The 21,253-nt window shown below is 39.1% G+C and overlaps 1 protein-coding gene across 1 annotated transcript in view; it reads left to right on the forward strand.

Moving 5' to 3' along the window:
• The window catches only part of LOC124776259 (integrin beta-PS-like), a 255,767-nt gene that overhangs the window by 202,992 nt on the left and 31,522 nt on the right, over window positions 1-21,253 (forward strand). Inside the window, exons 10-11 of the mRNA XM_047251151.1 lie at window positions 1,320-1,544; window positions 13,932-14,207. Of these exons, the coding sequence (XP_047107107.1) occupies window positions 1,320-1,544; window positions 13,932-14,207 (501 nt within the window). The remainder of the gene's footprint in view (window positions 1-1,319; window positions 1,545-13,931; window positions 14,208-21,253) is intronic.

Here is a 21,253-nt window from a genome sequence, read left to right on the forward strand (position 1 = left end):
TTTGTGTAACTGCATCCTTATTCTGATGTGTCTAATATCATTCGTACAGTTTGTGTTGCATGATGAAACTGGACAAATAAAACATCAATAAAAAAGCTTTCCCTTCCCTACATTTTATTTGCTTGTCATCTGAACTCTTGCAAATGTCTGCTCCCATTTTCTCCAATGTTCTTTATTTTTCCCATATGCAGCATCTATATTTCGTGTAGTCACACATGCTTCTATACACAGCTTAGCATTTCTCTTCTAGCCACTTCTGCTTTGCAATTTTACAGTTTTTGTCAATCTGATGTTTTAGATGTCTGTATTCCTGCAGTATTTTCATATATTTTCTGTTCATAAATTAAATTTAATACCTGATATGTTAGTAAAGGTTTCCTATAGGGTTTCATCTCCTTTTCCAAGGTTTTTATTTGGTGCCTTTGCTATTTCACATCTCAGAGCAACCCTTTTATCTTCTGCTGTATGTCTTTCAAAAATTTCAGTCACTTTATGCAACATCATTGTGTATTCAATAGAGGATAGATAATGATATGCATAGATATTCCATTGCTGTGAGGAGAACCTCTGTTAGTAAGCCGATGGTTCATTCATTAAAAATTACTTAAAAATTTACATGTGCTCAAAGCAGCCAAACTCTTTGTTATATTTGATAGTGAGTAAATGAATGCATAAATAAAAGATACCATTCATATATAAAGATAATTTTACATAAGATAAGGAAACTCCAAGCACTTACCTGTAGAGAACTGGTGTGTGGCACACAGAAACACATAATCAAAAACACACACTACCCTTCTACCCCCTTTCTTGCCTCGTATGTCCTTACCTACCCCCTCTGCACATCCATCTACACAGGTAACTGTTTTTGAGACATAGTATTCAATTATCAATCTCACTGGTACTACAAGTGTGTACCTTTGGGTGTCTGTGTGGTTGTGTTGTGTGTACTCTTATTAGAACAAGAGCAAGAGCTTGAAAGCTAATGTTAACTGTGTTGTAGTACATTTTTCTGTACTTCATGCACTAGTAATTTGTAGGTAAGTAGTTGCTTTTCTCTTATTTTATGTATCTTTACATCTAGGAATTTCCATTATTGTTATAATAATCTAAAATCATCAATTTTCATTTAACTATAATGCATTTGGAAATATATGTATAATTTTTTCTGCATTTTCATCATCAGACTGAATTAAGTAGATCTTCAATGTTTACAGTTCATAACACATGCCATCTACCTTACATTTGCTTCTGGGAGCTGTATTACAGAGGTGGATGCAAATGTTTCAATATGCATTTCCTCTCATATTTTTTTCCAGCCAAAGGGATCCCCTGATGCCTGTAATAATGGTGGAAGACTAGAATGTGGAATATGTGTATGTGAGTCTTCTCGATCTGGGAAACGCTGTGAATGTCAAAGGAACAATACCGCAGCAGTAGATCAAAGTGACTGCTACTCAAATGTAACAGGTCTTTTGTGCTCAGGTGCTGGCATATGTAAATGTGGAATTTGTGAATGCAAGACCAGGAAAGATCCATCTGAGGTAAGCCTTAAATTTTACAGTGCCTGAAATCTATCAGGACAAGTAAAGTGCTTATGAGACACAAAAAAGTTTGTAATGAAGATTTTGAATACCATGTCACCTTCATGGCTCATATGACCACATCTCAGTTACTAAATAGTTTTCAGACCATGATAAGAACAGATATTTTCTTTATTAATTTAAATAATTTTTACAATTAAAAAAGACTAATATTGAATGGCAGTTATGTCTTTTTTTTTAATGCATGTACTTAGGTGACAAATGTCATGGGATAGTGATATGCACATATACAAATTGTGGTAGTGTCACATACACAAGGTTTTAAAGGACAGCTCATTGACAGAACTGTAATTTGTACTCAGGTGATCCATGTGAAAAGGTTTCTGATGTGATTGTGGCTGTACAATGGGAATTAACTGACTTTAAATGTGGAATGGTAATGGGAGCTAGATGTATGGGGCATTCCATTTTGAAATTGTTTTGGGTATTCAATATTCTTAGAGTGTACCAACAATACTAGATTTCTAGTATTACCTCTCACAATGGACAATGCAGTTGCCGATGACCTTCACTTAATGTCTGAGAGCAGCGGCGTTTGTGTATAGTTGTGAGTGCTGACAAACAAGTAACACTTTGTGAAATAACTGCAGAAACCAGTGTTGGATGTACAGTGAATGAATCTGTTAGGACAGTGCAGCAGAATTAGATGTTAAAAGACTATGGAAGCAGGTGACTGACACGAGCACCTTTGCTAACAGCACTACATTGCCTGCAGTGCCTCTCCTGGGCCCATGACAATATCAGTTGGACCCTGGATGACTGTAAAACTGTGGCCTGGCCAGATGAGTCCTTATTTAGTTGGTAAGAGCTAATGGTAGGGTTCAAGTGTGGTGCAACCCCACAAAATCATGGACTCAAGTTGTCAACAAGACATCATGCAAGCTGGTGATGGGTCCACAATGATGTGGGCTGTGTTTACATGGAATGGACTGAATCCTCTGGTCCAACTGAACTGATCACTGACTGGAAATAGTTATGTTTGGCTACTTGGAGACCATTTGCAGCCATTTGTGGGCTTCATATTCCCAAACAATGATGGAATTTTCATGGGTGACAATGTACCACATCAGCCCACCACAATTGTTCATGACTGATTTGAAGAACATACTGGACAATTTGAGCAAATCATTTGGCCACCTAGATCACCCGACACGAATCCCTTCAAATATTTATGGGAGATAACTGAGAGGTCAGTTCATGCACAAAACCCTGCACTGGTAACACTTCTGCAGTTATGGATGGCTGTAGAGGTTATAAGGCTCAATATTTATACAGGGTCTTCCAAGAGTTGTTGTGTCCAAGTCATGTTGAGTTGCTGCACTATGCCAGGCAAAAGAAGTTTGACACAATATTTGGAGGTATCCCATGACTCTTGGCACCTCAATGTGAGTGAAAACTGATTGTCTGAGGAAGATTGCCAACTTTGTGATTATAGTAATGCAGTCAATGATAGAGACTGTAGAATAATAATTCTGTCATTAGCTGCTTACTTTACATATGCAAGGAACAGATATAAGCAACTGGCTGTAATTATGCAGTTTGAATTTTTTTATAATGTGTTTAAGGGTCTGACTAACTTACTTGACTAATCTGTTGCTTAAGATTCCGTAATTTAACACTGGTTAGTGACACTGACTTATACCAATGGCATATGAAATTAATGCTTAAGGTTTGTATTTACATTAAATTATTGCCATTTTACATTTGCTCATTTACATTTTGTATACTTTCTGTTACCATCATAAGGTGTTGAGAAGTCCATAGGAACATTGCTAGCTTTTGGACAAATTGTTCTTCAGAGCTAAAAAGATCACATATGGAAATGTACACCTGCTCAACTACATTGTCCTGGCGTTGCATTAGGCTTGGGTGAGGGGTTGTGTCGTGTCAGTTGGAGTGGGCAAGGTGGAGAGAGGAGACAGCCAGCTGGAGGGAGGGCTAGACAACAGTGGCTGATGGCTGCCAGGGAGGGGTACCAGCTACATGGGTCACAGTTGTGTCACTGGTGAGTTCATTCCTGCCACAGATTTGTGCACAGTGCACAATGACATTGAGGATTGGTTAGAGAGGGTAAGAGAGAACAGAGGAAGAGGGACACTGTGGAGAGGAATGTGTGAGGGCAGGATGAGTGAAGTAAGGTTCATAGGGCAAGGGTTGAGATGTGTCTAAGGCAGGGGCAAGACTGGGCCCAGAAGGACTGCAGGATCCAAGGATTTGTTGCAAAGGCAAAGCCTAAGAGGGTGGGCTGAAAGATAATGCACACATGCTTGTAGAACACAAACAAAAACAATTAGGAAGATTGGGCGAAAATGACATTAAAGTATAATTCTTAAGATTCAAAGTCATAAATTTTTTCAACATAGTCACCATAAAAACTAACAAATTTCTCCCAATGTGTGTTTTTTTCATTGAATCACTGAAAAATTCTTTCAAATTCTCTCAAAACCAGGACTTGACAGCTGCCCTCACCTCATTGTCTGAGGTGTAATGTCTTTCATGAGTAGAGGAAAACAATGAAAGTCACAAGGTGCAAGATCAGTGGAGTAAGGAGAGTGTGGAATTGGTTCAATCTTCAGGTTTCACAGAACCTTCTCAGTTACGCATAAGGTGTGTTGACAAGTGCTGTCATTCTGCAAGATTATTGGTGCAAGCCCCTAACACAGCAAACACAATGTTGGAGATGTTTTAGAGTCTCTAGGTACTGAGAAGAATTTGCCACTCCTCCTCCATGCCAGATAATGAGTTACATAAATTTGCTAAGTGTCCCAAAAAACATTCAAAAGCATTTTTTAGGGGTGACTGTGCTTTGAACTTCTTTGTATTAGCAGAAGATAGATGATATTCAGTGCTCTGTCTTTTATCTTCTGGATCATAATGATGGATCCTTGACTTGTTCACCATCACAGTATTTAAAAGGAAGTCATCTCCTTTGTCATTATATCACTACAAATGTTACTCGCAGCATTCCAATCATTGCCATTTGTTCTCATCTTTTAGATGGCATGGCACCCATCTTGCACAGATGTTGTGGTATCCTAATTGTTCAGTAATGTAGCTGACACATTCCTTGGATGTTTGGATGTTCCAATATGGCATGTGATATGCTTTTGAGTGATTTGACGGTCATATTGAATCAAGCCATCCATGAGTTTTTGATGTTTACTCTCTATGGTAGTGATCAAATGTCCACTGCATATTTCACCAACAGTTATGGCTTTTCCAGGCTCACAACCATGAAATTTTGTTATTGATTGAGTTACAGTAGACCTGACAATAGCATCATCAACTAACAGCCTATAAATGATGATGAGTCTCAGTCAGAGTCACGTTTTCATCAAATAAAGATTTGATAACACCACACTGTTTAACATGTATTAATGCAGCACTAGAAAATGTCTCCATAGTTCCTCTACTCAAAATATGCAGGATGATTGGAACACATTCAAACTACACACATGCAACCTGGCACATTCCTCAAAGTTATTTAGGTCATGTTACTCAAAATATGCAGGATGATTGCAACACATTCAAACTACACACATGCAACCTGGCACATTCCTCAAAGTGATTTAGGTCATGTTATACAAGCATTTGTGCATTACTTTTCAGCCTACCCTCATATCTACATAATTCAGAGAAGTTGTTGGAGGGAAGGATCCAGAGGGCATGAATTGTGTACCAGTCATTCAGTCAGGCATGTTGGTTTCAGCAGCAGGTTTCACCACTGAGTGATCAACTCTACTACTGGTCACAGTTTGGCAGTGGTTATTCACTTTGGTGGACAGCTGGTTGGTGGCCATATTCACATAAAATACTGTGGAGAAGCAGAGCAGAGCAGAGCTGGTATATTATAGGACTGTTTTCACTGATCTACATCTACATCTACATCCATACTCTGCAAGCCACCTGACGGTGTGTGGCTGAGGGTACTCTGAGTACCTCTATCAGTTCTCCCTTCTTTTCCAGTCTCATATTGTTCATGGAAAGAAGGATTGTTGGTATGCTTCTGTGTGGGCTCTACTCTCTCTGATTTTATCCTCATGGTCTCTTTGCGAGATGTACGTAGGAGGGAGCAATATACTGCTTGACTCTTCGGTGAAGGTATGTTCTCGAAACTTTAACAAAAGCCCATACCGAGCTACTGAGCGTCCCTCCTGCAGAGTCTTCCACTGGAGTTTATCTATCATCTCCGTAATGCTTTCGCAATTACTAAATGATCCTGTAATGAAGCGCACTGCTCTCCGTTGGATCTTCTCTATCTCTTCTATCAACCCTATCTGGTACGGATCCCACACTGCTGAGCAGTATTCAAGCAGTGGGTGAACGAGCGTACTGTAACCTACTTCCTTTGTTTTCAGATTGCATTTGCTTAGGATTCTTCCAATGAATCTCAGTCTGGCATCTGCTTTACCGACGATCAACTTTATATGACCATTCCATTTTAAATCACTCCTAATGTGTACTCCCAGATAATTTATGGAATTAACTGCTTCCAGTTGCTGACCTGCTATTTTGTAGCTAAATGATAAGGGATCTATCATTCTATGTATTTGCAGCACATTACACTTGTCTACATTGAGGTTCAATTGCCATTCCCTGCACCATGCGTCAATTCGCTGCAGATCCTCCTGCATTTCAGTACAATTTTCCATTGTTACAACCTCTCGATACACCACAGCATCATCTGCAAAAAGCCTCAGTGAACTTCCGATGTCATCCACAAGGTTATTTATGTATATTGTGAATAGCAACGGTCCTATGACACTCCCCTGCAGCACACCTGAGATCACTCTTACCCTAATTGTGAAAGGATAGGTTATGCCTGCTACAGGTCTGGAGTAAGGTGTGCTGGGTGACCATATTGGACAGTATACACAGGTTTTCCACATGGGTTTCCACTGTGGTTACGACCCATGTGCAATGCACTGGGAGTAGGTGTGTCATAGGGATGGATTAGGATATAATGCAGAATTGGTGAGCTGCAGAACACCACTTTCAGAGGGATGAGATAGGTTGTAAGTGGGATGGTGCTCATTTCCAGGCTTGAGAGTACATATTCTAAATCCTGATGTAGGATATAGTTAAGTTTTTCAGGGCTGGGTTGATGCTGGGTGCTCAGTGGGGAACTGTTTTTGTATGTCCATCCTTGTGATTAGAGGTCTGAGAGACCTCAGTAGTTCATTTACGTAATAAAATGGAACACCTACAGCCATCCTTACAATGTTATTTATTGTATGGCTACCAGTTTTGGTGGTTCAGTGCAACATCTTCAAGGCTTAACTGATGCTGTATACATGATTCATCAGTGGAAAACATCTGTAACTAGTTTCTGCAGACTACCTGTAACAATGATGTTGTCTCTCCAACCATCAACTATGATGACAGTAATACTGGAAGTAATTTTCATCGCTGGACTTTGGCTGACAACTTCAGAACAAGTAATGGTATAATGTTGTTGATCACAAAACAATGTGCCAATATTTTAAATCTTGAATGTGTCCACAGTATCTCATCAAGTGAGGCACTGAGTTTCAACTTCTCTCATTCTCATTAACAACAAACCAAACATCACCATGTGCTGCCTATCCATGCACTCATCACAGATTTGTATACTAAACACTAATATTGTCATTTTTTATGTTTTCTGTTGTTTCTTAGTTGGTGATGTGGTCCATCTGTGAAAACAAACAAAAGACTGCTTGGTTTGTGATAAATGCATTTCACTCCTCTTTATTTATGAAGCAATTTGTGATCATATTAATCAACATGTGCTGCCCTGGAGTTGTACTTAGTTGGTTTGTGTACACCAGGATGTTCAATTTTCGGCATTTTTCAAAAACATTTCAACTGAACGTCTCACTTTCACTGTTCACTGTATGTTGGTTATGTGTTTACTGTATCTTGTGTTGCCAGCTAGTGATTAATAACATTTCTGAAAAGGAATGGTTTGTGCTGATGTGCTGCAAACCTTGTAAATTCATCTCTATAAGTCATAACATAACAATGAATGTTCATTAGGATTCACTGGATGACAAGTATGGCATCCATACTGATTGATGAAATTTAGTTACTGGAAGTTATGCAGGTCTTTAATTAGTGAAGGTTGTTACATAATATGAGTGTCATTTGATGCAGAAACTTCAGGTTAACAAAAGTATGTAACTAAATCCATGAATGTTATGGTACTTTGATCATAATCTGTTCAGAAAGTTTGGGCTAGTTGAAATTTTTAATTAAATATCTGAGAAGCTAATTAAGTTTGGGCAAATATAATTACATTACTGTAATCAGGGAAAATTACTCTTTGTTGTGAATGGGGTCTTCCCTTTAGATTTTCATATATTAGCTCACAGTGTTTTTATGGATAGCTGGCTGTATGAAATTTTATAATTACAGTAATTTTTGAACTATTGCATTTCTAATGAAACTAGAAATTACAATACCATCAGAAAAGTAAACAGTATGAACTGAATAATAAGGTTTCGAAGGGGATTTCTGTTTATTTAAACTTGACATTTTGTGTAACATATGCACACTATTGTAATATTACCATTACTATTTGAATAAGAGTATTAGGAAAAAAAAGTGTTTTAACTTATACATGAGGAATGAAGATAAAATAGGATGATGTCGGCCAATCCCTTTTGGCAGCAGGTGTGTCCATGCTGGTAATGGAACCCCTTACTTAGTTGGAATGTTTTCTGCAGCCCATCCACATGGGCTAACCCTCCAGTACGTAGATATGGGGAGTGATAGATGACAGAGTGGTAACAAGTATGCAACACAGTTTATTTTATACAAACTCAATACATACAAGAATACGCAATGTGACCCACTCAAGTCATGGACTGAAGTAAACTGCAACTGTCATCAGAGATAAGACTGAAAGGTATTTCATCTACCCAATGATGCTAATGTTCCCACAGAGTTCCCCCCCCCCCCCCCCCCCCCCACCTCTCCTCCAACTCCCCCCAGTCCCACAGTAGTGTGGAGAATGGCGTGGAGGTGACAACCGAGACAACTGGGCAACCGGGAGTTTGGGGTAGGGGGGAGTGAAAACGTTGGCAAGGATGGCCTTGTGCAGGATTTAGAGATGATAATCACAGAAATGGGTGCATGGATGGCGTGACCTGCATGGGTGAGCATGGAAGGGGGAGGTGGGTAAGATGTATCTCCTGGTATGTGTGCACTGGGTGGGTCCTTGAGGAATTTGCTGACCAGAGGGGATGGGTGAGCAGTGAGATGGCCAGCTATCATTGGTGAAATGTACGTGCTGTAGCAGCCATTCAAGAGGGGACAGATATTGTGAAAAAGTTGCCCATTAGATGTCAGTGGAACTATGGTATGCTGTTGGAACGTTTTGTTCAGTGCAGTAACATTGCTCTCCAGGTAGCGCAAATACTGCAGTATGATGTTGATGAGGGTGTTGTTGCATCTGGTAGGTGGTCACCTTGGGTACCATCTGAGATCTGGCATGCACGGTGTGGGTCACACGACATGATGGTGATGTGTGCATGGCCATTGGCGCTTGGCTGCGGAAGAGCCGAGATGCTGGTGGAGCCAGCATATATGTGTGGCACTTGGCAGGAGATTGATGTCTGCTGCACAAGTTGTTTTGCTGTCCAGCAGACCTGTTGGGAAGTGTTGTCCCCTCACGAGGTAGTGATCGGGCTGAATCATGTTGTATCAGTGTCATTTGGGTGGACGCATGATGCATCAGCTGACTGCCTTGGTGAGGAAGGGACACCAATGATGGTTGAGCAAAGTTGTGATACCTCAGCCTGCTGGGATGGTGTGGTGATGAGGGTGTTGTGCTTGGTGACAGTCAGTTGCATTCGTGAGAGTTTGGGTTCCTGCTGTCATGAGGTGAGTGGAGGTTGCAGTTAGGCAATGTGGCTGCCATTGTTGTTGGCATCAGTTACAAATTGTCAGTTAAACAAAATACTGTAGTAGGGTGGAAAATAATGTCTGAGCACTGTTCAACTGGTTAAAAGACATAATCATAAAACATTCACTATCCAGACACTGTGCAAAACATTAGCATTGATAAGAGCATGCTGTCTAACTAGTTGGATAGCACGTCTCTGTCCGGCATTGTAATGACACTTTGTATCTGAATTTAAATCCCTTGGAGGATATTGGATGTGAAATTGTGAAATTGTGGAGTACCAAACATCCATATCCAACAAGTCATCTCTTGCAGAGATGGAGAGCAGAACACTGAAAATGCTCTGGGTGGTCAGTACAATGCACAGTTGTCAGTTTTTCAAGTACAAACACACTTTGATGCATTGAACATGTGGTAATTGTTATATGTCATAGAGTGGCATGTAAAACAATAATGCAGGGAAATTAATGCCACTTCACATGAAATGCATAGTGGCGTAATGCAGTAATGACGGCATTGTCATTGCACAGTACTTTGATGCTTTGAACATACGATAAATGTTATATGTCATAGAGAGGCACGTAAAACAAGAATGCAGGAAAATTAATGCCACTTCACATGAAATGCATAGCAGCGTAGTGTGATAATGACTGCATTGTCATTGTGTGGTAACCACCTTGGTAGTAAAGCACGAAAATACTGTGTGATGCCGTAATCGGGGGTCATCAGTGTAGAGCTCCAGTACATAGTGATAGTGAATGAAAGACAACACGGTACTAGTGAGTATGCAACTGTCTTTATTTTATAGAAACTCAATACATACAAGAATGCATGACATAACACACTCAAGTCACAGATCAAACTAAACTGCAACCATCAACTGTCAGAGATAAGACTGTGAGTTATTTTCTGTGGCCGGTGATGCTAATGTTCCCACATGTGTGTATAACTTTGTGGGTGTCCATGGTCAGGGTCAATAAACATAAAAGGTTTCTGGTTATGGCACTGTGTCATATTGTAAGTAACTGTCACTGATGAAACTAATGTTTCTGGCGAGCTTACAGTGCCATTTTGCTTGGTAGACCACGAAGAATGCCACTGCAACCATGGCAGAGATTTGAGAAAAAGGAGACACTTTTGTAAGTTTGTTAACTTAGAAAATGTGTTCTAAAATATAAAATGGCGCAAGATGTCTGAAATGCTCAGAAAAGCTATGGGAAAATGGGTAACACATAATAAGTATTACTAATGCAGCCAGAAGCAATAAAATGGAAAACCAAGAGAGAAGTGCATAATGTGGGGCTACAGAGTTTCTCCCCTTTTGTTCAATGTATACATTGAAGAAGAAATACTGGAAATAAAACAAAGGTTCAGGAGTGGAATTAAAATTCAGGGTGAAAGGATATCAGTGAATGTAGAAAAAATAAAAACTTTGAGGTTCGCCGATGACATTGTAATTCTGTCAGAGACAGGAAAGGACTTGGAAGAGCAGTTGAACAGAATGGACAGTGTCTTGAAAGGAGGATATAAGATGAACATTAACAAAAGCAAAATAAGGATAATGGAATGTAGTCGAATTAAGTCGGGTGATGCTGAGGGAATTAGATTAAGAAAAGAGACACTTAAAGTAGTAAAGGAGTTTTGCTATTTGGGGAGCAAAATAACTGATGATGGTTGAAGTAGAGAGGATATAAAATGTAGACTGGCAATGGCAAGGAAAGCGTTTCTGAAGAAGAGAAATTTCTTAACATCGAGTATAGATTTAAGTGTCAGGAAGTCATTTCTGAAAGTATTTGTACGGAGTGTAGCCATGTATGGAAGTGAAACATGGACAATAAATAGTTTGGACAAGAAGAGAATAAAAGCTTTTGAAATGTGGTGCTACAGAAGAATGCTGAAGATTAGATGGGTAGATCACATAACTAATGAGGAGGTGTTGAGTAGAATTGGGGAAAAGAGGAGTTTGTGGCACAACTTGACTAGAAGAAGGGATCAGTTGGTAGAACATGTTCTGAGGCATCAAAGGATCACCAATTTAGTATTGGAGGGCAGCTGGAGGGTAAAAATCATAGAGGGAGACCAAGAGATGAATGCACTAAGCAGATTCAGAAGGATGTAGGTTGCACTATGTACTGGGAGATGAAGAAGCTTGCACAGGATAGAGTAGCATGGAGAGCTACATCAAACCAGTCTCAGGACTGAAGACCACACCAACAACAACAACAACAACTACATGTCTGCTGCACAGGAAGTGCATCCTGGATTGTTGGAAAACCACAAAAGAAGAGAACTGAAGCATTTGAAATGTGGTGTTAAAAAGAAAAAAAAATGCTGAAAATTTTATGAACTAATGAAAAATGAAGAGTTTTCTGTAGGATAGATGTGGAAAAGAATATATAGTAAATGATGACTAGAAGGAGGGGCAGATTGATAGGACATGTGTTAGGTCATCATGGTGTAGTCTCTATGGTATTAGAAGCTGCAGTACAGGGCAAAAATTGTAGGGAAGACAAATAGTTGAATATATAGCAGCTGTTGGCTGTAAGTGCTACTCAGAAATTGTACAGGAGAGAAAGTACTGCTGACTTCATTAAATCTGTCAGCAGACTGAATGTGTCAGTTGAAAGAAGAAAAAAAAAAATCTTCTGGTCTGTCATAGGCCCTCAGATCCCCTCTGCCCCCTGGGTCTGGGCCTAGCTTAAACAGGCAGTTTTTTTGTGATAATTCATATTTACGGATAGCCTGATGGTTGTGACACCAGTATCATAAAGTTGTAGACATGAATTTCCAGTCAGCTGGCTAACAGAACGTCCACAAATGATGGGAAAGGTGGTATGTAAGTTGATCTGTCAGCTGACTTGCGAATCTTTTCTCCTCATTTAGTATCACTGCAAGCTATTAATCAAGGAATTAGTCAGAACCAAACTTCCAGCCCCAGAAAAATAAAATTTCTTCTGATACAACATGGTAGGGGGCTAAAATAAATAGATTTATTTAGTTACTTCTTTGCTAAATTTGATTTTGGTATCTTCTGCCAAACACCATTGCTCCCAGATTGTGAAATATGACAACTGACTCTTAAACATGTTTGTATCTATTACTATACTCTTATTCCTACTACTCTCTTCCTGCTTTGCCCAATATCCTTGTTGATATTTTTTACATATTTTACCCTTCATCTGTCTGTAGCATTTTAATCTCTGTTGCTTCTTTCAGTGTGAACTGAACTATTTATAAATGTTTTAACTCCTGTTGTCATAGTCTCTCTAGTCTTCTGATAAAGTTGTTGTAGTCTCTTTGCCCCACAAAATCTTTAGAAGAATGTCTTCGTGCTGTACTTTACCTTTTTATTTAATTTCATAGTAGTATAGATACTTAAATAATAAATGTATGTGATAATATAAATTGTCATGTGTGGAAGCCCAGAAATTTTCAGCTGTATTTCAGAAAAATGTTAGTAAAATAAATGTCCCTTTGATCATGTATAGTTGCCACAAAGAAGCAAAATAATTGCATAAAGCTTGATTTTGAAAAAATTTTCCACAATGTTAAATTGATTATATTTGCCTTAGGGAATAATTATAGCATTGACAAATAATCTGAGGTATCTCCTATGATATAATGTTCAGAATTGACATTGTCTTGAAAAGAGGATAGATGAACATTAACAAAAGTAAACCAAGAACATTGGAATTTACATAGTCAAATTAAATCAGACAAAGCTGAGGGAATTAGATTAAGAAACAAGACACTAAAAGCAATAGATGAGTTTTGCTGTTTGGGCAGTGAAAAAATTTATGATGGCAAAAATAGAGAGGATATAAAATGTAGAAAGTTAAAGGCATGGAAAGCATTTCTGATGAAGAGACGTTTGTTAACAGCAAATATAAATTTAAGTATTAGGAAGTCTTTTCTGAAAACGTTTGTCTGGAGTGTAGCCTTGTATCGAAGTGAAACATGGACAAAGAGTTAAGACAAGAAGAGACTGGAAACTTTTGAAATGTGGTGCTACAGAAGAATGCTGAATATTAAATAGATATATCATGTAACTTATGAGAAGTTACTGAAACAGGAGGATATTTTAATGTGTTCAACAACAATAAAGCATTTTAGTCAAATTGTATACACTATTGAAATAACTTCTTTTTCACATAGCATAATATATACTATTTCTGTGACATTACAGCAGACATAGGGGTTTGTTGTGTAAAACTTGATATCATTCATGTTTACTCAAGATACCTGTCACTGTTATTCAGTTTTGTCTGTGATTATTTGTCTCCTTATCTTCAGTACTCTGGGAAATACTATCATAATTTCATTTGGTACTTATAGTCAACATCATGTACCTCTTCCCCACCCTTATTTGGAGATGTTTGCGATTTTCTTCTGAATTCCAATTTTTTAGAATGTATGATTTGTTATAAATTACTTTCCAGGTCATTTATGGGAAATACTGTGAGTGTGACAATTATTCCTGCAAAAGAGGAGCAAACAGACAGCTCTGTTCAGGGGAGAATCAAGGATTATGTGTCTGTGGTTCTTGCACTTGTCTTGCTGGTTGGTCAGGTGAAAAATGTGATTGCAGTGAAAGACTGGATAACTGCATTCCAAAAGGAGGAGGACCTATCTGCTCAGACAGAGGAAAATGTGTCTGTGGAAAATGTGTTTGTGACTCCACGAGTTATGAGGGCCAATATTGTGAACTTTGTCCTGTAAGTACAGTGAAGCATCATCTTTCTCAGTGTCTGCTTAATTTATTTCTTTGGGCAAACTTGAGCATTGCAGGTAATGTATGATGTGCAGAAGTAAATATTTTCCAAGTTATAATAAAACTGATCATGTGTTTTTGAAAACTTTCCCAACATTTTGTGGCTCTTAGACTTTGTGCAAGTGCTGTCACTGAATATTTGCATTATGTCAACTGAGGATTTGCTCACCACCCTTATGCCAAATGCAGAGGCAATTAAGAAAGTCAAATATAGTAGGAATGTTATGGTAGAATGTAAATAATTTAAGGAAAACAGCAGAAGCATTGAGTCATAAATAGGCACGCATATGCGAAAGGCTATTTACAATTTGTACAGAAACCAGATGGCAGTTATAAGAGTCGAGGGACATGAAAGGGAAGCAGTGGTTGGGAAGGGAGTAAGACAGGGTTGTAGCCTCTCCCCGATGTTGTTCAATCTGTATATTGAGCAAGCAGTAAAGGAAACAAAAGAAACATTCGGAGTAGGTATTAAAATTGATGGAGAAGAAATAAAAACTTTGAGGTTCGCCGATGACATTGTAATTCTGTCAGAGACAGCAAAGGACTTGGAAGAGCAGTTGAATGGAATGGACAGTGTCTTGAAAGGAGGATATAAGATGAACATCAACAAAAGCAAAACAAGGATAATGGAATGTAGTCTAATTAAGTCGGGTGATGCTGAGGGAGTTAGATTAGGAAATGAGGCACTTAAAGTAGTAAAGGAGTTTTGCTATTTGGGGAGCAAAATAACTGATGATGGTCGAAGTAGAGAGGATATAAAATGTAGGCTGGCAATGGCAAGGAAAGCGTTTCTGAAGAAGAGAAATTTGTTAACATCCAGTATAGATTTAAGTGTCAGGAAGTCATTTCTGAAAGTATTCGTATGGAGTGTAGCCATGTATGGAAGTGAAACATGGACGATAAATAGTTTGGACAAGAAGAGAATAGAAGCTTTCGAAATGTGGTGCTACAGAAGAATGCTGAAGATTAGATGGGTAGATCACATAACTAATGAGGAAGTATTGAATAGGATTGGGGAGAAGAGAAGTTTGTGGCACAACTTGACCAGAAGAAGGGATCGGTTGGTAGGACATGTTCTGAGGCATCAAGGGATCACCAATTTAGTATTGGAGGGCAGCGTGGAGGGTAAAAATCGTAGAGGGAGACCAAGAGATGAATACACTAAGCAGATTCAGAAGGATGTAGGTTGCAGTAGGTACTGGGAGATGAAAAAGCTTGCACAGGATAGAGTAGCATGGAGAGCTGCATCAAACCAGTCTCAGGACTGAAGACCACAACAACAACAAACATGCGTGCGCGGGTGCGCACGTGCACACACACACATACATACCTGTGTCCCTTCATGGCATAGGCATATGTGTGTGAGTGTGCATGTCTCTGTGTGCTCCAGAAAGGGTTTATTCATATTCAGAGAACTAGCAAGTTGTCTTTCTCTTTTTTGTGTGCCTGTCGATAATCTTTCTGCTACTCAGTGAATGGTCTCCTTTACTCCTAAATTATTTGAATTAAGAAGGTTACTCTTTCAGGCCTTCCAGTTTGAAGCCAATGTCAAAGCCTAATTTTGTAACCCTTCGACAGAGTTGACTGATTGATGTGCCAGCGATTCATCAACATTATCTTTCCAGTGATCTTTTGCTTAATCACTGAAGATATTTTGGTCTGAAGACAAATTGTCAGTTACCATTGTACTATTACCTTAATTTCTTCATACGTTAGGTGTTGTAACAATCCACTACAAATGGTGATACAGTCATAATCAATAAACTTAATAACTATGTGCTTTGCTTTTTATAGGTAGAAGCTCTATTGTAGGGGAGAGTCACATTCTTAATATTTAACTGGTGATTGATGCACTGAGGGTTATCTGATCACTATGTTTAAAAAACTATATCCCTGAGAAATAATGCTATAAGACCTCTTCCTGGACACTCTTTTGAATATAAATTGTGATATCTCATTTTCAACAGCTCATTTAACTGGCCTAACTTTCTTCAGCATATAAATCAACAACTCTGCCTCAAAACTGGCCCAGACTGCACCTAACTGGAGCAATATCAATTAACATTAACAAAGTGTGGGAATGTTAATCCACAATACAATGATGCTAATGAATGAGCTAGATTTAAGAAAAACACATTAATACAGGGCATGCCACATTGGTAAGTTAGTAGAGCAGACATATGTAAATAGAATTAAACATAAAGTTACCTACTCATAGGTATTTATTATTGCCGTCAGTGACCGTGTATCACAATCAAAATAGTCTTGCTGCTACACAACACCCTCTGCCCTCACCCCACACCCCACCCCCCAACCCCCGGCCCCTCCCACTGTGGAGCTCGGGGAACATTCCTGAATATGTTGTGAACTTGATGAGCAGATCTGATGAAGCCAGTAGCAATGCTTTGATGAACATGATGTGAGTCCTGATTAGGCAGCTGTTGTGTAGGTAATGCTGCTATCGGTGGGTCAATGGCATCATTCATTGTGTGCAGTGGGGAATCGGTGCTGAGTTTCTATGGATTTTTCACTCTTTTTGCTTGAAACTGTTCTGGTTTCTGCTTTGTATCCGAGTTTGGATACACCACATTTTTCAATTTTGAAACTTCACTTGTATTTGTACAAGAACACCTCACCCAGAAGTAGTGGACATAGGAGCAGATGACTGCACAAGAATCACAGGCTGTTACTTTGTAACAGCTGTTTCAGCTGCTGCTGCTGTTTCTGCAGCTGTGGATGCTGATGCTGCAGTGGTTGTGTTGTGGAACCTGTGCAGTAACCGTGATGTTCTGTAGACTTGGTAACAGATAAGGCTGTAGTTATTGCTGACGTTGCAGTTGTGGGGCAGTAATGGATGAGCTTTTGGATTCAGAAACACTGCCTAACTGCCTTTTAACTGTTTCAGTTCCCATTCAGAGTTGTGCAGAGTGCAATTTTATTTTGATACCATGATGATGTAAGAAATTTGCCCCCAATATGCATTCAGTAACATCTCCAAAAACAAAAGTCCACTTACATGGCCAGGGAAACCAAAACCAGCAGTTACTTTCCTGCTCTCTATAAGTAGAAATAATTGAGTTATTGACAGGTGCAAACTGTGTACTGGTCTTTGTTTGGTTGTGCTGCATATTCAGAAACATGCTAATATCCAAACCGCAATTAGCTAGGAATATATGTGACATACATAAGACCTAGACAAACAAATGGTCTGATCCATATGTTGTGTTACATGTAGGAGTGTCATGAGGGCTTACAGTGCCAATAATTTGGGTGGTGAGGTCATAGTGGAAGGAATTGGAACTTTTATTTTGCTGCAGGCTTTTTGTGATGGCTATGGTGATAGTAACCTTGGATTTGTATTTGTTGTCACTACTGGTGTGATGGACATAGAGTAGCAGACACTTGTTAGTGACCTTGGAAGTGGCCACATCTGATTGCTGGCTTGGCACAGTACACAGTATGACGCATTTTGTTGCTTGGGCTCTGATATGGCTATGAAAACAACACACAGGCTGATTTTATGTCCACTGCTGTTTGTTTACATTGTGGTGCTTGGAGTGGTGGAACTGCTATGGAGTCCTCTCGTTTGGCACAAGCACGTATTTTGTCTTCCACTTCTGTCATCTACAGCATAAGCGCATCCACAGCATTCTGTAGCATGTGTACTCACTCAGAAAGTGGTAGGTGCTGTGTATGCATGTCAGACACCATTGATTGATTACGTCACATGACACATGCGTGACACATTGATCATTAGAAAGTGGTCTTGACTAGTAGCAGCAGTTGGCTATGCCACAATTCCTGCTGTGTGGACCATTACCTGTTTGGAGGAGTTATAGGAGTACTTTATTGTTGATTTATTCAAATTAAAATTATTTTACTTCTGCATTCAGAACTACCATCTATAAAAGGTACTCTTTCACAAGGCATACATGCCAAGCCAATCTGTCATTCAGGCAGAGGCAGTTCATTTAGGTAAGGAATATCAACAATGTAGGAAGAGATAGATTGATACTTACCATAAAGATGACACATTAAGTTGCAGGCAGGCACGATTAAAAGACACTTACACATAAGCTTTCAGCCACAATCTTCATCATTCACACACGCAAGCACACTTCATGCACACATGACTGAATTGGCTGAGGGCAGCAAACAAAGAATGTGGTGAACAAGAACACACACACACTCACACACACACACACACACACACACACACACAAACACACACACACACACACACACACACACACACACACACTGCATAGCTTTTTATATTTGTATGACTACCAACCAGCTGTCCAACACCACCCTGTGGCACAACATGCAGCTGAACATAACATGCTTGATTTCAATGGCTGCTTCACTATCCAAGCCATCTGGATCCCCCCTCCACCACCAGCGTTTCTGAACTGTGCAGAAATTATCATTATGACTCATTCTCTACTCCTGTAATTATCCTGGCCTCAACCTACAGTAACATACTGTTCCCACACCCTCCAAAAATTTCCACCCCCTAATCCTATCACCTTATCTCCATTTTTGTCTCCTACCTTTGTTGTTTGCTCTCCTCTGTCAGTACACCACCAATATTTTCCTGCTTCTCTCCTTTTTTGTCCCATTTTCCCCACCTTTCGGCCCCACAACCTCCTGATGCTGCACCTGTTGGCAATCTAGTATCTGAACACACTGCCAACAAGTGCTCCTCTCTTCCCCTACCTGTATACTTCTATCCCTTCCCTTTCCCAACCCCCTCCAGATTGCTGCTTCCATTCCACATGACAGCTGCATTTTGGTCTGAGCTGCTGGAATGAGGAGTCATGTGTACATGAGGTGTGCTTGCTTGTATAAATGAGTGGTGTGTGTTTTTCTCTTTATTTTTCTGATGAAGGCTGTGGCCAAAACCTCATGTGAAAGTGTCTTTTAATTGTGTCTACCTGCAACATAATGTGTCATCTTTATGGTAAATAGCAATCTACTTTTTCTTACATTGTTGAAATTCCAACCTGGAGTTTCCATCATTTCATTTGGGTATGGATTGCATAAAGGCTATGCTTTACTTCAGCTTAAGCACTTAAATGGCACCAAGACTATGAAAATGATTTATCACTGATGCCTTAGGCAACCAGTGAAAAATGTGGTTACAATAGCATCAGAGACATGTCCAGAGTAGTGAAAAGAAGGCACTCAGTCCCTGTGTATACATTACAGAGATATGCTTTTTCATGTTTATCTTGCAGATCTCCTGTTCTTATTACAACCTTATTGGTTACCTATTCCCTTCTGATGCCCATCCTCATTCATCTTGACGAGGCTCCACTTTGACACCTTTACACCACAAAGTTCTATCTGTTACTTTATCTTCCATAACAAAAGCACTTAAATGGCACAAAAAAAAGAAAGTGATTTATTGCTGATCACTTCACTGTGCAGTACTTGTTGAATACGTTGATCTAGAGATTAGTGCACTCTTTGCAAAACATGTCTTTCAGATTTTGATGTTTACATTCTTCAGGTGTGTTATGAATAATGTCTGGCACCAAAATTAAGGTATGGACAGCCAAAACATTGACAGTAAGTATGAATTACATTTTGTCACTGTCCGTGCCATAAGCAGTGAAGGAAAATTCCAACATTTTAAGCTACAATTCCAGTTGCTGTGGCAAATATGGTGGCAACCCCACTTTGAGTGGAGTGTGGTTGAAGTGAGCATAATAGCAGGCAAAATGTTCATAATTGAATAAGTGACCCAAAACCCAGTAGACAGCCGAATGGAGCCGAGTGAGTGCAGAGGTCACTATTTGCACTGACCATTGCACCATTTGGTTGCCCCTCTATAACATTATCTATTGCAGCTGACTTTGTTACTTGGCACTTAATTGTCTATTCAGTGTTCATCTTCTTCACTGGGCCACAGTAAGAGATATGCATATAATGATGCTAATGAATGAGCTAAATTTATTTAACACTCAAGTCTTACACATTAATACAGGGCATGCCACATAAGCAATTTAGTGGAGCAGATATGTGCCAAGAGAATTAAACATAAGTTAGAAACTAAAACAAATTTCCAGAATGAGATTTTCACTCTGCAGCAGAGTGGGTAACATCTGTCTGTGGCAACAGAGTGATATAATGAAAGTTTATTTCATTATCATTTAATTAAAGAGTGCTTTAGCTCATATTAAGTAAGGTTATTTTTTGTTTAATTAAACTGAGATTAAAGTGTGATTTTGCTCATATATGTTTACCTTGGTAACCTAAAGACAGCTATTCTTTACAAGTGTAAATAGCATGCCCTGCATCCATTCACGTTATGAAAAACTGCATGTCTGCTCAAGGGTTAATATGTCTTTATTTACTCTCACGGAAGTAAGCACATTGGCTCTACCTACCTCAAAAGTAAAGCAGTCACTACTGAGTATGAAACTAAAACAAACATGACCTTGATTCATCTATGTCAAGCACTGATCAGATGCCAACAATGTGGACTATTGCGTGATTGTTTTGGATATTAAAAGTTGTAGAACTCTCAATGTGAAATGTAAATGACTCATCATTTATTTATTTCATTTTAAGAAAGTGGACACTGAAAAAGATGAAATTCATTCATCATTCTAGAAATATTTTAGTTAAAACGGAAATGAAACAACACCATGATTATCCAGATGATCTAGTTTGATGCTTCAACATGTCTCCCACCAGTATAGCTTAATTTCTAAATTCAAGGAATAATTCATGAACACCAGAAAATAGTCCCACATCTTTATTAGTCCTGTGTCTTGCAGTAAGTGAGCCCAGATTTGATTGCACTGGTACATTCAGTTGAGTTCTAGTTTAAAAATATTCCTATTTCATTTATTTTGGGAAATTTCAAAAACTGAGGACAAAACAAGAAACTGAGGACATTTGCTGTCTCGGTTTGTTTTAAAGGAATTGAGGAGACATTTTGAAAACAGAGAACTGTCCCCAGAAAATGAAGAGAGAACT

The sequence above is a fragment of the Schistocerca piceifrons genome, chromosome 2, assembly GCF_021461385.2.
Source record: "Schistocerca piceifrons isolate TAMUIC-IGC-003096 chromosome 2, iqSchPice1.1, whole genome shotgun sequence".
Lineage (NCBI taxonomy): Eukaryota > Metazoa > Arthropoda > Insecta > Orthoptera > Acrididae > Schistocerca > Schistocerca piceifrons.